The following is a 16,905-nucleotide window of genomic DNA, read 5'->3' as shown; positions in this document are numbered from 1 at the left end:
GTGTTTAAATAAGCCATGTGGAAAAGCAGCATGCTTCACTGCCTTTAACTGTTCCTTTTGTCTAGTAGTTATGGGCTAAGGACACACACACACACACTCTCTCTCTCTCTCTCTCTATAGTCCTTCATTCAAGGACAGTGTGTGTGTGTGTTGGTTTTGGCCTTTCACTGTATATAACATGAGGTTAGAATACTGTACTGGACACACACACACAAAAAAAAAAAAAAAATGGACATTTTGTTCGAAACTGACCTGTGGCGGGCACGGATCCGATTACCGTTCTGCTGTGATTTACTGAAATGATCGCCTATTTTCCGGGCTTATAGATAAGTCTTCCGGATTTACCCAGAAATCCGGATATTTGACAAAACTCTTGAAAATCTCCGGTTTCCCGAATGGACAAACTTATGCCGCTTTTCCACTACAAACGCGGCTGAGCCGTGCCGTGCTGAGCGGGGCTGTTGGAGTTGCATTTCGACTACAACCGCGCTGAACCGTGCTGGCTGGAAGTGGGTGGACACATTGGGCGGAGTTAGCGAAAGTGCGTGGACGTCACGTGATGTCGTTAAGCGGCGCAAACAGTGACATGAGTGATCTTTTAAGCGGTAGTCTCACGACCCGAATAGTAAACAATAAACATGGAGTCGTTAGTGTTGCTGGTCTTGGTGCTGTGGCTTGTTGTCACCGACAACGCGGACAGATACTGGCAAGAGCGTATAGATGAGGCGAGGCGCATAAGGCTTCAGAAATTCTCGTAATTCTCCTCCTTCCAGGTTTACGGTGTTTACAGATCCCAGCGCGCTCGCGGGTTCGTGTGTGGGCGTGTGAGGGCACTTCTCCTCACCAATCAGTGCACAGGGGAGTGTCTGCTCATGCCCCCAGCCTCACTCGGCTCGGTTTGGCTCGCTTCAGCCCCACTCCAAAACGGTGCGAGTTTTAGGGGCTAAGCAGGGCTGAAGCGAGCTGAGTCGTGCTGGTTTTTGGTAGTCGAAACGCGAGCCGTGTCGGGCTGAAGCGAGCTAAAAAAGGGTAGTGGAAAAGGGCCATAAGACCAGCACGACTCAGCTTGCTTCAGCCCCCAAAACTCGCACGGTTTTGGAGTGGGGCTGAAGCGAGCCAAACCGAGCCGAGTGGGGCTAGGGGCGTGAGCAGACACTCCCCTGTGCACTGATTGGTGAGGAGGAGTGTCCTCACACGCCCCGCGAGCACGCTGGGATCTGTAAACACCGTAAACCCGGAAGAAGGAGAATTACGAGAAGCCTTATGTGCCTCGCCTCATCTATATGCTCTTGCCAGTATCTGTTGGCGTTGTCGGTGACAACAAGCCACAGCACCAAGACCAGCAACACTAACGACTCCATGTTTATTGTTTACTCTCCGGGTTGTGAGACTACCGCTTAAAAGATCACTGATGTCACTGTTTGCGCCGCCTAACGACATCACCTGACGTCCACCCGCTTTCGCTAACTCCACCCAATGTGTCCACCCACTTCCAGCCAGCACGGTTCAGCGCGGTTGTAGTCGAAATGCAACTCCAACAGCCCCGCTCAGCCCGACTCAGCACGGCACGGCTCAGCCCGACTCAGCCGCGTTTGTAGTGGAAAAGCGGCATTATACCGTGTCCACACTAGGGATTTTGTACCGATACGAAACTATACTAAGTAACTTTAAAAACGCACAATGGAATTCAACACGATATCACTTTAGATCCATGCATATATTTGAAATTTATGATATTGTATGTAATGCACACACACATCTTGAAACATCGATAAAGGACATTTATTGTCAAACTCAAGAATTAATTCACAATAAAAAAATTCAAAGTGACAGTTGGTCCATGTTCGGACCGTCATGCTGGAGATTCTGGGTCTGTGTCGTCCAGGGGTCTCAGCAGCAGTGACTGAGGGTGTCAGGAATCTGTCACGGAGGTGAGCTAGCCTGATGTGCTGATCCTGAACTGGCGTCGTGACTCGAGGCTGACCAGGGTGTGGACGATCCCTGGTGCTCCCTGTCTGTCTGTAACGCTGACTCAAACGGGAAATGGTCGAATGATGAACACCGAAGTGCCGGGCGACCTCTGTCTGTGTACTTCCGGCACGCAACATCCCGATGGCCTGTTCACGTTGATTTTGGCTTAGGCGTGGCATCTTCAATAATGACAATTTTCCCATCATTTCCCCCGGGTATTTATAGGCAAGATTGTGTGTGTACAGTGTATGCAAAATTTGTTTGAAAATTAAAGCCTGTCCATGTCATTGACTACCCGAGTCATATTGTACGTTATTGAGTACAACTCCCTTAAATTCTGATTTGAGCACAGATTTGGAACTTATTCGGGCGGAACGAAGTTATTTTTCCATTGTGATATATTTCTTTTCTTCTTGAGATAAACTCAGCACGAATTCAGCAAGTTTTATCAATGTGCATTTTTAAAGTTACTTGGTGTACTTTCGTACCGCAACACCTGTCCACACGAGCAACTATAGACCCCTTTCACTGCCGTCACCCGAAACCGGAAGTAAACAGACCCTGCGCCATTTTGGAAGACCAACAAACTCGTGATTAGGGGATAATAACGGCAGCGGTATGTGAACCCACGAGAATAAAGTGGAGTGGCAAACGACTTAAACAAACAAATCTGAGCTGTTTTATTTATGATTTATTGGCCCAACAGTAGACTTGAAAGAAACCTGTGTGAGACTTGGCAAAAAACTGTGGATATAATGGATAAGTCTGTGCATGATCTGCGGACACTTTGAGGTAAGCAAACGCAAGAAATTCAGATTTAAAACATGCTAAAGTGGCCCCAAGTTGATAACTGTATGAGGAGCAAGCCTCCCAGACTTCTACAATTTAATAATAATAATAATTTAGGATGGTTTGGGGCTTGCTCGCTGCTGCCAGGTTGGTTGTTGAGTAGCCTGACTTTTTTTTTTTTTGTTGTTCTTGCGTGTGGTATCATTGTTGACGCGAGGTTGTTTTTTGAACATGCCAATGCGGACACGATTTCCCCTGATGAGTTATGACTTCAGACGCGATGCGTGTGTGGAGGTGTGGAGTCCGCGTGATATGTGCGTAAGATAGGCTTCTCATGTGTTTGGAGATCCGCGCTCCGAGACAAGCGCAAGCGCCCCAAGGGGATAAAAGGGGCACCCCGAAAATATCGGCATAGTTCGAACACTGAGTGTAGGCACTGGGTGTAAACAACAAATAGTTTACAATGTCTGGGTAGCAAACAGATGTCAGAATTGGTGTCCGGTCCTCCTTATGTTTCCATTCTCCCTTGCCGCGAGTCGTCTTATATGGGTCAAACCCATCAATCACAGCCAGTTTCTCCACATACCGTGCCCTTTCTGCAGCTGGTAATGTACTCACATAACCCGAATTATCAGCCATCGTGTCACTTTACTCTCGCTCGTACTTTGTTTTATATTGTGAGTGCATGTACTTGGTCTTCCAATATGGCGCCTCACAAAATCTTGCGGCGCGGTGACATCATGTGAAAGGGGTCTATACCGGTACTGTAGCGGTATAACTGTATTGGTACGAAACCCACAAATGTATGGGTTTCGTACCGGTACTGTAGCGCTTCGCTGTAGTGTGGACAGATGAAGCGGCTCTGTATCGATACAAATATAATGCGCAAAGTCACACACCTTAATCGATGTCTTCGCTGAATAAAATAGTGAAGAACGGAGATTCGTTTTCTTTGTTTCTTTCTCAACTGCCTCGCGCGTTTTATACGATTCGACTGAATAAATGACCACCAGAAATACAGACTGTACATTGACAACAAAAAGCACACACACGTCGTTTCGTCCGCCATATTCTCGGAAGGAAGTTACTCGGTAACCATGGAAACATTTCGCGCACGCGCATTTCAACTACCGTGAAAGAAAACCACAAGCATTTCTCGTTAGTGTGGACAGATGCACTAAACTGTATCGGTATACTTTGTATCGATACAGTTATACCACTTTCGTACCGGTATAAGTGTGAACACAGCATTATTTTTCGGATTTTTCGCGTTCCTAGACGTGGCGTAATACTTCGCATCGTCCTTGCATGGGCGCCGTCCTTAAATAGCCCAAACGTAGCTCATTGATTAAGGGGTCATTGTTGTGGGGTTCTTTCGAAAAAACAGGCTCAGTCGGAAAATATGGTTGTGGGTTTTTTTTATTGTCCTCACTTCACCAGGTGCAAGCAGTGCCAGTATTTACAACCCAAAATCCATATAACATGAAGGAAACAAAAATTAAACAGAAATGCACTATATACACAAATGGGGAAGAAAATAAAAGAGCTCTTCAACAACTCAAAACAAGACTCCCTGTTACCTTCTCCGTAACTCACCACATTCACCTAGTAGGGCCCAGGCAGCCCCTTTTTATACCCGTAGCCCCTCCCACTAGGCCTCAAAAAAACCATAAACTACTTCCCTTCATTGTAGTTTTTTTTTTTTTTTCCATAAATAATCTCTCCAAACATCCCACAAAAATATACATGTACTATGACCATGGCCAGATTGACATTATTATTAAAACATATTATTTTGCATCACCTGACCCGTCTTCCCCCGCGTCATTCCTCTATATAAGTGACTCCTATTCTCCCGCCTGGTTTTGCCGCCGGAAGCGGATGGGTAGGTTATGGTGGTGCGTTTCTATAGACTGGGTAAGTTTTTATCGGTTTGTGTATGCGTGTGTGTGTGTTGCGCCACCGCAGTCAGTGACGGAGCTGCTCCGTCACAGTCATCCATAATTTTCATCATTATCACGAGCGTACAAACCGTACGCGGGGGGGAGGGGGTTAATGACCGGGCGTACACTTTTTTTTTTTTTTTTTTTTAAAAATGAAAAAATGATGATCCGTCAATGTGCGAATCGGCGGCCGCCATGTTAAAAATTTCATGCCACATCGGTGTTGTCAGCTAGCTCTACACGCTTTCTTTCTTCAATACAACAACGGCTGACCCAGATTTTGACCGCATTTACAAATTTGTGAATGGCAGAAATACCGCTATTCACAAGACTCCTTCAAACGAGTACGAGCAGTTTTTAAACATTTATTGTTTCCTGTATTCATCTGAGAAGCGGCAGGAGGCAGTTAGGGCAGGACAGGCTGCTTGGAAAGAATCAAAAACGAACGTTTCAAAGCCAAAAGGCAACGGCTCCCCTTAAAAAGACAGTCCCTAATTTTCAAAAATGAATCGCCTGCTTTCTATGAAAACTTGTGGACCTGTCTTGTGTCTTCTTTTCTTCTCTTGTCATTCTTTGTATTGTCCTGTCATCCGATTTTAATAAGTAATACAAGACATGGTTTTATTTTGAATTCCTATTCCACGTAGATCCATCTTTTTTTTTTTTTTTTTTGTCCGCTAATAATATACACTTTTTTTGGGGGGGTTGCTCAAAAGTCTACTCTTTGTAGACTCATGATAATGATGAAAATTATGGATGACCCCTAAAGACAGGCGTTCTTTGTTAACGGTGTGCGTGCCGGAGCTCGTTAGGCGCACGTGCTAAGGCGTGCAGGACTGACACCGTTCTACGCAAGCGCAGCACAATCGCACTAGAAAGCGTGTTGAAGCTGCCAGTGGAGCTGCAGTCTTTTTAGTTGCGAATTACAAGTATTTCCTCTTGTGTTAATAATTCGCCGTGTCAAAACAAGCAAAACTTTCCTCCTCCTTTCGACGTGAAGAGAGGTCAGCAATTTATTATATATTTTTTTCCATCAAAGTTGCATTTTGTGGTTTCGAAGCGAAGTTTTAGTGCCGTTTCTAGAACACAACATCAAGAAACCGTGGAAGAAACAGCAATAATGGAAGAGCCGGTTTCTAAGCTGCCTAAAACTAGCAATGGGAATTTTATTTTTTGTTACATAATGCACTCAGGCTGCCAGTCAGTGTGTGACGCACACGAAAAATCCTAGCCACGCCCCTGATTTACATGAGAAATGTGGTATTCATTGGCGTGTTTAAATTTACAGACAATACGAACTAATGTAAACAATTGGCTTCAGCTCGCATAAATCTGAATTGGAACTGTTTAGTTCACTTTAGCTTCTGCAAACGCACAACTCGACTAAAAGATTGATAAACGAGGCTCAACGTCCCCAACACTGAAACCTGAAAGCTTTAGAAACTCTAACAGACCTTTACTTTAACAGCACTGTTTTGGGATTTTGCTGAGTTTACCGTCAACTGTCTGATTTTTTTCAGAGTAATGAAGTGTGTAGCAGGAAAATCACCGCGTTTTCTAAACGCACTCCTGAAAATTACTCATTAACTCGGGGAATTAAATTAGATATTTTTGACATGTTAATCATTAATGTACATGAAAGAAAAAGGCTTAAAAGGTATAACTTGTTTTAGTGAAAATAAATAGTAAAATGCACTAGAATGCAGAGTTTTGCGTGTTATTACAATATTTTCAGGGGACGTGTCCCCCCCCCCCCCCCCCCCCAATCTTAGTTTGACTTTCAAAAGTTCAGGATTTTTTTCTTTGCTCCACTTTCATCTCTAAGGGTTGCATACAAGTCAAGTCACAGCACGGTGGTGTAATGGTTAGCACGGGCCTTTCTGTGTGGAGTTTGCATGTTCTCCCCGTGTCCGCGTGGGTTTCCTCCGGGTGCTCCGGTTTCCCCCACAGTCCAAAGACATGCAGGTTAGGTAAATATGGGACGGCCTTGGGCTGAGGTGCCCTTGAGCGAGGCACCGAACTCCCAACTGCTCCCCGGGCGCTGATGGCATGGCTGCCCACTGCTCTGGGTGTGTGTGTGTGCGCTCATTGCTCACGTGTGTGGGTTAAACATGCAGAGAGGAAAGTGTGTGATGAATAAAGTTGTGCTTTTTTTCTTTTTCAAGTTTTTGTATAGCGCTTTTAACAATAAACATTGTCGCAAAGCAGCTTAACAGAATTTGAACGACTTAGTTTAACCAAGTGGTTACTTCAATTGCACACCGGGGCGACCCGAGTTCAACCTGCTGGCACTGCCTGATGTTTTGGGGCGGCACGGTGGTGTAGTGGTTAGAACTGTCACCTCACAGCAAGAAGAACCGGGTGCATACAGAACATTGAAATAAATAAAATGAATTAAAATTCCAAAAAATTATAGTTACACTAATGCAGATCATCGCCGCCTCATGCATCATCAAAATTTGTCTCACGGCCCCCTTTCCCATGTCACAATGTCACTGTCGGGGTCAGCGTGGCTGCGTGTATTTTATATGGGCGTGCCTTGAGAATTTGCATACTTCTGAAGGGTGCCGTGACTGAAAAAGGTTGAGAAACACTGCTTTAGGCCTTGGTAGAGCTGGGCAATAAATCAATTTTATCGATTAATTCGAATTTACAGTTAAGGACGATGTGTTTTTTATGAAAATCGTTTTTCTCTCAGTTTTAACTTCCACCACCGACACTCCTCTCTGCGCATGTGCAGAATGGATCAGGCACGGACACTATAGCCCTCCTCCCGTGCGCTTGCCATAGAGACACACAAACAACATGGCAGCGATTGGGGGGGAAAGCTGCAACTTGTGCCCAAGAAAGGAGTAACTTCCTCCGTGATCTGGAATTGGTTCGGTTTTGCGGCATCAGACGCAGACCAAACAAGGCCTCGTTGTAAGATGTGTTTGAAAACGGTTGCCTCCAAAGGAAGCAGCACGACGAATTTATTCCAACACCTTAAACAGAAGCCTGCAGCGGAGCGGGAGAAGTGCTGCTCCCAGCGGAATGAAAACAGCCGCAGCACAGCACGGTGGTGTAGTGGTTAGCGCTGTCGCCTCACAGCAAGAAGGTCTGGGTTCGAACCCAGTGGCCGGCGAGGGCCTTTCTGTGCGGAGTTTGCATGTTCTCCCCGTGTCTGCGTGGGTTTCCTCCGGGTGCTCCGGTTTCCCCCACAGTCCAAAGACATGCAGTTAGGTTGACGTGTGGCGGCCTTGGGCTGAGGTGCCCTTGAGCAAGGTACCTGACCCCTGACTGCTCCCTGGGCGCTCTGGTGTGGCTGCCCACTGCTCTAGGCGTGTGCATGTGTTCACTGCTTCAGATGGGTTAAATGCAGAGGATGAATTTCACTGTGCTTGAAGTGTGCATGTGACGAGTAAAGGTTTCTTCACGGGCACACCATCCACAGTAAAGCAAGCAACCGTCCCGGACACATTTTCGAACTGTGTGCCTGATGATAAGAATGGGGTGCGGTGGAAGGCAATCACAGATGCTACCGTATCTCATCTACAAGCTTGTTTTTTGGCTGCTTTTTGGTTTCTGGTTGCACTTTAACCCCAAAGGAGAAATTTTATGGAATCAATTTTGTGCCAAAATGTTCATACAATACTTTTGAAATATCAAACAAAAATGATAAATCAAAATTTAAAAAAAGTCAGTTTTTTAGACTGGCAAACAAATTATTCGTGTAATCGTGCAAAATATCAGTCTATTACTCTTCAGAAACCTTTTATTTTTGTTCCGCGTCTTTCTCAGTTTTGTTTGACGTAATTTATTTTGGTTGCGATTCCAGCTTTCTCGTTTGCGCTCCCTGACTTTCTGCTTGCAGTTTTGGCACAAACTTCCCGTGTGGGTGGGCTGTCCAGGAACGCATTCCCATTGGCTAACTTGTGTTTGACTGACAGCTACGCTCAGCGATTCCCTACTCGGATTCTGGCGGACTGTTTGGCGAGTGACCGATCCATTGACGGTAAACAAGGATGGAGTGGACTTCAGTGGCGACTATGATATTGAATTAATTCAACAAAGTGTAAATGCGGGACAGATGTGCTGTATGTGTTGCAGTAGTGCACATTATGCAGGCGTGTTTAACGTTAGCAAGACAGCTATTATATTGGGTAGTGGAGCGAAGGCTAACATTTGACTTGCCACGAAACACCTGCATAATGTGCACTACTGCAACACATACAGCACATCTGTTCCATTGCTCATTTCATGGGGGGGGGGATTGCTGGTATGTGCCGTGCAGGAGTGTCTGCCCAAATTTTTGAGGCTGAGATGAACTTATAGTTTTTGATTTAAAAAAATTTTCCAATATGTAATGCCCATTGTACATGCCTGTTCTTTAATTCAAAATCCCCATCTCGATCTTCAGATTGACCATATGGTATCTGTATTACATTACACAACATCCTGTCCAGATAAAACCTAGTTAGTTCACACAACAGTTGAAAGGGAAGTGATGAGTGATGTTGAATGTTGCCTGCTTAATATGCAAGACCTCCTGCTGCCATGATAACATCAGAAGAAAGCTTAAAGCCTAGGTCACAACCGGACGTACGATTTTTTTGGCCGTGCGATTTTTGGCGTTTCCCAAATCGCTGCTTTTTTTTTTTTGTTCGTGGAGAAAGACGCACGTTGGCCGTAAGTTTGTCTTGCAACCTGAAAAAAACGTAAGCGCCCGTAGAGTTTGTTTGACGTGACAAAGAACCTCTGCGGCCGGTCTGCGGCTCGAAAATCAGCACGTCACACGCGCCCTCCGTGCGTTTCTTGCGTTTTTTGCACGTGGACCAGCCGTAGGAGCACGTACGGCCGGTTGTGACGAAGCATAAGAGAATTATATGATCAAGCTTTTTTCTGGTTTGCACTTCATTTTAAAGGATTGGAGTATTCAAGGACATGAATAGCAAAAATGCAGAAATATAATACTGTACAGCTCGTTTATATTAAAAGGTGCATTGATTTTTTTTTTTTGAAATCAAATGTGAATTGATGAAAAGCAAGTCTCTTGTACCATATTAATCATTTTCACCTGGTAGTCCACCAAGAAGGGGAATTTATTTCCAAATACATTGCAACTTTTTGCTGATAAAATTAATGGTTTTGGGGTTAAAAAAAAATAGCCAAAAATCATTAGCTCCCGTCTCCTGGGCCCCCACCGGGGCTCTGCCCCTGGGCCCCCCTGGGTGCTTGTGACCCCCAAACCCCTGTCTTTTTTCAGACTTTTAAAATATTTTTCATTCTCATCCCCGCTCTAAGCCAGGTGGGTATAAAGTTAGATTTGTCCATGTCCAAGTAGGAGTGTGATATGGAAAGATCTTGCGATACGTGAGGATATTTGCACGACACAGGATGCACGGTTATCCTCCAGGCATATAATGCAGGAATGGGAAGTGTCATCTGGTGACTTTTTGTGGCTAGTGTCACATAGAGGCGAAGCGAGGCCACTCTGTCATGTTGTAAGAATGAGTGTAACAAGCAGGTGTTCCTATAAAAATGGCCGGTGAGTGTATACAATTCGGCTCACTATTTGAAATGAATGGACGAGACGAAAGAAATCGCTTTCAGACATGTTTATGCTCATTACCGAGGGAAAGTGCGTTCCTATTTTAAAATATACTCCAGGTCGTCCCCCTTTCCTCACCACCTTCGGCCAGTGGGTCGCATGTGTGATGGAGATGCAACGCACCTCAGAGTTGTTACAGGAAGTTGTCGAAAAGAGTATTGAGACCACTGAGCTCTAGCGCTGGGCCTTTTCTGGGAAATAAGAGTTTGGGTCATGGCGACAGCGTGTGCATGTCAGCCTCGGTTCGGAGGTTTCAGTTTCGAAAACTGTAAGAGCTAAGACTAGAATAATATAAAGTACAGACACTTGGTATATTTTACTTCTGTTTTTTTTCTTTGTTCATTTTTGGTTTACGCTTTATTTTTGTGGCTACTGCCTCAGAGTAAATATATACGGGTCTGTCTCAGAAACTGGTCTCTCATTTGGGACATTATGGCCAAAAAATACATTTTCTAATTTTACTTTTTTTTTTTTTTGCATTTACCCAACACTCAATGTTTCTTTTGTCATGTTTAATAAGAATAAAGATAGCATCTTGCTTTATCCGCCTTCCACTGTGGAAAATTTTTTTTTTTGATTACAATTCAAATGCTTTTGTAAAATTGATTTCCATATAAAATAACTCTGTCATGAAGAATTAAAGCCCCTCCTTCACAGATGAGTGAAAATATTGAATAAATTTCCTCTTTCTGATTGCTTGGGTTAAAAATGCCAAGTTATGATGACTGAATTGATTTTTCACTTAAATATGAATAATATGATCCATTTTGGGTATTTGATATGGCGAAATACAGTAGGACACAATGGAAAAATCAAGAACACACCGGAAAGATGAGAATAACGGCGGTGGTAAAAGAACAGCGACTGTACCGGCTGAAGGTCGCGCGGGTCTCTGCTGCGGCGCGCGAGCATAGGGACGTCACTACCGCACCGGACGGAGCGTGAGGCGGGGGCGGGGCAAAATGATTGGCCGTAGATTCTATCAAAAGTTCGATCTAAATTGACCATGGTTGCAAAATATCGGCCAAAAATACGCAAACACGACAAAATACGAAAGTAAGATGAAAAAGAAACATTCTATTGCCTTATACTGCAAGACTAAAACAAAATAAAACTGTCAAAACTCACCTTTTCAGCGATAACGTCCGAACAGATCACTCGCGTAACAGAGAGACCGCAAATGGAAGCACAGTCAACTTCTAACTGTTGGAGTGGAAAATTCCATTCTACACATGCAAATTGTTAATGTGTGTCCTTCCCCGCACACAAATAACACGCTACGGTAAAAAATAGACCACAACTCATTTTATAGCTCAGAAATTCATACAGGCGGCACGGTGGTGTAGTGGTTAGCGCTGTCGCCTCACAGCAAGAAGGTCCGGGTTCGAGCCCCGGGGCCGGCGAGGGCCTTTCTGTGTGGAGTTTGCATGTTCTCCCTGTGTCCGCGTGGGTTTCCTCCGGGTGCTCCGGTTTCCCCCACAGTCCAAAGACATGCAGGTTAGGTTAACTGGTGACTCTAAATTGAGCGTAGGTGTGAATGTGAGTGTGAATGGTTGTCTGTGTCTATGTGTCAGCCCTGTGATGACCTGGCGACTTGTCCAGGGTGTACCCCGCCTTTCGCCCATAGTCAGCTGGGATAGGCTCCAGCTTGCCTGTGACCCTGTAGAAGGATAAAGCGGCTAGAGATAATGAGATGAGATGAGAAATTCATACAAGACCAGCTACCATCGTAACATATTCTGTAAGAAACAGATTCTATACCTAACTTTCAGCTTTCGTTTTAAAAAACAAAATTGCAGATTTATAAACTAATGTTTATACGGCGTAGTGATTTTAAGTTACTGCTTTTGGTGAGGTCGTGACCTTGACCCTGAGGCTTTCCGTTTAGATCAAAACACACGATCGTATCGGTTTTGGGTATGTGGAAAATGGAGTTACAACGGTGATCAAATATTTTGCATGATTTATTACGGTTATGATTATTCTGTGAGCGCACCAATCCTTAGGTGTATAAAGTTACAACTTAAAATACAATTAGTGATAACTGTAGACTTTTCAGTGGACTACAACCTTGTTAAGCGAATGCGATGTAGTCAAACGTTTATCATGTCCCAGATCAAGCCGCCATTTTTCCACAAATTTGCAGAATTTTTGCCAAATTCTGAATAGAGTATTCACATCAAAGATTTAGTTTTATCTGTAGTATTTCTTTCAGCATTTTATTTCAAATTAAAACCAACATCACCATTCAAAACCGTATAGTTTATTGACTGAGTGGGGAAACCCCACAGTACCCAGTTTCTGAGACGGAGTAATATGTGAAATTTACTGTATGGACATGGTATCAGAAAACAATTTTATTTATAAGCAGTAGCCACGTACCCATAGAGTACCTTTTTTATTTATTTATTTTATTTTTTTGTTCGCAATTTTCCATCAAGTCAGTAGATATATTGGTTATTTTTTTATTCTGCTTCCAATGAAAGGTGGTTTATTTATTTAATGCTTTCTTTCATCACGGCTTTTATATGCTTAGGAAAATCTTTCTTGAGGATGTTTGTGCAACGCACCATGCAATAACACGTTACACAGCGAGACGAGGGCGAAGTCTTTCAAAACTCAAGGACAGTGAATACTCACTGGGCATGCTAACTCGACAGGACAATATTTGATGGATTATATGGCATTACAGGCTTAGTGTCTAGATTGAGTGTGTTTACTGAATATCTCTCTCTCTCTCTCTCTCTCTCTCTCTCAGTAATGGGACCAGTATGATTTCGCTGATCATCCCTCCGAAAGACCAGATCTCCAGAGTGGCCAAGATGCTGGCTGACGAGTTTGGCACAGCTTCCAACATCAAGAGTCGAGTTAACAGACTGTCTGTGCTGGGAGCCATCACCTCTGTACAGCAGAGACTCAAACTCTACAACAAAGGTGCGTGGGTTTGTTTTACTTCATGACCACCTTCACTTCCTGTTTGAATACCGAAGGAGCTTCATGGTTTGGCGTGCTGTACTCGGGTGTGTCGAGCTCCATCCAGGTTTCTGTGAAGCTGCTTTGTGACCGCTTATTGTTTAGAGCGCTGTAGAAATGCAATTAGATGATGGACATTAAAAGTAATTATTTTTTAATGGGGGGGGTGGCATGTACGACTCTACACACAACCCCGATTCCAAAAAAGTTGGGGCAAAGTACAAATTGTAAATAAAAACGGAATGCAATGATGTAGAAGTTTCAAAATTCCATATTTTATTCAGAATAGAACATAGATGACATATCAAATGTTTAAACTGAGAAAATGTATCATTTAAAGAGAAAAATTAGGTGATTTTAAATTTCATGACAACAAATCTCAAAAAAGTTGGGACAAGGCCATGTTTACCACTGTGAGACATCCCCTTTTCTCTTTACAACAGTCTGTAAACGTCTGGGGACTGAGGAGACAAGTTGCTCAAGTTTAGGGATAGGAATGTTAACCCATTCTTGTCTAATGTAGGATTCTAGTTGCTCAACTGTCTTAGGTCTTTTTTGTCGTATCTTCCGTTTTATGATGCGCCAAATGTTTTCTATGGGTGAAAGATCTGGACTGCAGGCTGGCCAGTTCAGTACCCGGACCCTTCTTCTACGCAGCCATGATGCTGTAATTGATGCAGTATGTGGTTTGGCATTGTCATGTTGGAAAATGCAAGGTCTTCCCTGAAAGAGACGTCGTCTGGATGGGAGCATATGTTGCTCTAGAACCTGGATATACCTTTCAGCATTGATGGTGTCTTTCCAGATGTGTAAGCTGCCCATGCCACACGCACTAATGCAACCCCATACCATCAGAGATGCAGGCTTCTGAACTGAGCGCTGATAACAACTTGGGTCGTCCTTCTCCTCTTTAGTCCGAATGACACGGCGTCCCTGATTTCCATAAAGAACTTCAAATTTTGATTCGTCTGGCCACAGAACAGTTTTCCACTTTGCCACAGTCCATTTTAAATGAGCCTTGGCCCAGAGAAGACGTCTGCACTTCTGGATCATGTTTAGATACGGCTTCTTCTTTGAACTATAGAGTTTTAGCTGGCAACGGCGGATGGCACGATGAATTGTGTTCACAGATAATGTTCTCTGGAAATATTCCTGAGCCCATTTTGTGATTTCCAATACAGAAGCATGCCTGTATGTGATGCAGTGCCGTCTAAGGGCCCGAAGATCACGGGCACCCAGTATGGTTTTCCGGCCTTGACCCTTACACACAGAGATTCTTCCAGATTCTCTGAATCTTTTGATGATATTATGCACTGTAGATGATGATATGTTCAAACTCTTTGCAATTTTACACTGTCGAACTCCTTTCTGATATTGCTCCACTATTTGTCGGTGCAGAATTAGGGGGATTGGTGATCCTCTTCCCATCTTTACTTCTGAGAGCTGCTGCCACTCCAAGATGCTCTTTTTATACCCAGTCATGTTAATGACCTATTGCCAATTGACCTAATGAGTTGCAATTTGGTCCTCCAGCTGTTCCTTTTTTGTACCTTTAACTTTTCCAGCCTCTTATTGCCCCTGTCCCAACTTTTTTGAGATGTGTTGCTGTCATGAAATTTCAAATGAGCCAATATTTGGCATGAAATTTCAAAATGTCTCACTTTCGACATTTGATATGTTGTCTATGTTCTATTGTGAATACAATATCAGTTTTTGAGATTTGTAAATTATTGCATTCTGTTTTTATTTACAATTTGTACTTTGTCCCAACTTTTTTGGAATCGGGGTTGTAGTACCAATCAAAAGTTTAGACACCCCTTACTCATTCATAGGTTTTTCTGTATTTTGATTATTTTTGACATTTTACAGCAATACTGAAGACTTCAAAATAGCATGGAATTGTGCGGTTACATTTATTTTAGGTTCTTCAAATTAGCCACCGTTTACCTTGACGCTTTGCACACTATTGGTATTAGTTTAACCAGCTTCATGAGGTAGTCACCTGGAATGCTTTTCAATTAACAGCTGTCTCGTCTAAAGTTAATTAGTGCAATTTCTTGCAGCCTGAAAGGAGAACTGAAGTCATTTTTAAACTTGCTTTATTATTTCTTAATTAACGTGTTATTCAATTATGTTTTTGGTTTTAGTAACCTTATATCGTGACTCGTACTGGCAACTAATTGCAATTAAATATTACACTTGGACTACGTTCAGACTGCACCCTGAAACGACCCATATCCGATTTTTTTGCCCATATGCGACCTGTATCCGATTTGTTATTGACAATCTGAACGACACAGATCCGATTTTTTCACGTGCGACCCAGGCCGCTTGGATATGTGGTCCTAATTCCGATGCATATCCGTTATTTTCACATGCGACTGCAGTCTGACCGGACAGGTCGCATTCATGCGACCTACACGTCATCAACAAGAGACAAACGTCACTATTCTGCGTTGGCTAATCCCGCCTCTTTGGTGGAAAACAACAACATTTGTACAGTTTTCAGAATTTAAATAGACTTTTATAGAATTGATCAAGCTAATGGTGGATTTGGTAGGGACCTGGATGTTAAACCATCCTGTATTACAAGATTATAAGATTGTTCTGGAAATTTCCAGTAATTTGACACCTTCGGCCTCATTACTCTGCTGCCCACATTAATCAGATTATTGTGTGAGTTCCGCTGCTGCCACAAAAACCACATCGCCAGGTCTCGCCTCATCTCCATGCTTTACTTGCAAACTTGAAGAGTGCGGGGGTTTTTTTGTTTACGTATTACGTAGATGTGCTTATTACGTGTCAATTTGCGCATGCGGGACACTTTTGGGTCGTTTTCCGTTCATATTGGAGATCGCATACAAGTCTCATATAATTGGTAATGTGAACGGCCTAACAAAAAAATCGGATTTCACAACAAATCGGATATGGGTCGTTTCAGGTTGCGGTCTGAACGTAGTGTTATTGGCCTGTTCGGTTTTTAGCCGTGTTGAATTTAGTGTGTTTGGTCCACGGCAGGCGTCGCTTATCCGCGCAATCTTCATGAGACTTGTGTGAAACTTCGAAACATGAAGCGTCAGCCAGGTGTTGGTGCCACCATTTTGAAAACTGTTTTCCAAACGAAATATTGCACAAAAACGAGTTTAAATGACGATTCCTGCCTACTTTTTTCAAACTTTCCTGATTGCTATCAAAGCAAACAAAACTTCTGGCTTGATTACATCAGCGTTCGAAAGAGGGCGCGCGCGTCTTTTGACAACGTTGGCAGATGTCGGTCACTTTGATTTCCGCTGTACGTTTTACTTCCGTCCTACGATGTCTCGCACAGGTCTCGACGAATCTCGTTTACAGCCATCGCTTTGCCATATGGACTGATATATTACAGAGCATATTTCAAACACTCATAACTTGCTATAACAGTGACAAAATATCTATCAAAAATGCATTCCGATATTTTTAATAAAATGAGTTAAATAGAATTTTGATGATAAAAAAAATTTGCCTTCAGTTCTCCTTTAATGGGTTTGAGATCAAACATTGTGTATGTGAAATAAATAAAATAAGGGGGAAAAATAAATAAAAATATACACAGACAGGTGTTTTATTGAGAAACCCCGCTTGTATTTTTCATACGAACTA

At 43.3% G+C, this 16,905-nt stretch overlaps 1 protein-coding gene across 1 annotated transcript in view; it reads left to right on the top strand.

The window, feature by feature from the left end:
* etf1a (eukaryotic translation termination factor 1a) overlaps nt 1-16,905 on the top strand; it is a 99,612-nt gene that overhangs the window by 1,473 nt on the left and 81,234 nt on the right. Inside the window, exon 3 of the mRNA XM_060910449.1 lies at nt 13,052-13,227. Coding sequence (XP_060766432.1) covers nt 13,052-13,227 — 176 coding nt within the window. The remainder of the gene's footprint in view (nt 1-13,051; nt 13,228-16,905) is intronic.

The sequence above is a fragment of the Neoarius graeffei genome, chromosome 2, assembly GCF_027579695.1.
Source record: "Neoarius graeffei isolate fNeoGra1 chromosome 2, fNeoGra1.pri, whole genome shotgun sequence".
NCBI lineage: Eukaryota > Metazoa > Chordata > Actinopteri > Siluriformes > Ariidae > Neoarius > Neoarius graeffei.
The sequence above is the reverse complement of the archived record's forward strand: the minus strand, read 5'-3'. Positions and strand labels throughout refer to the sequence as shown.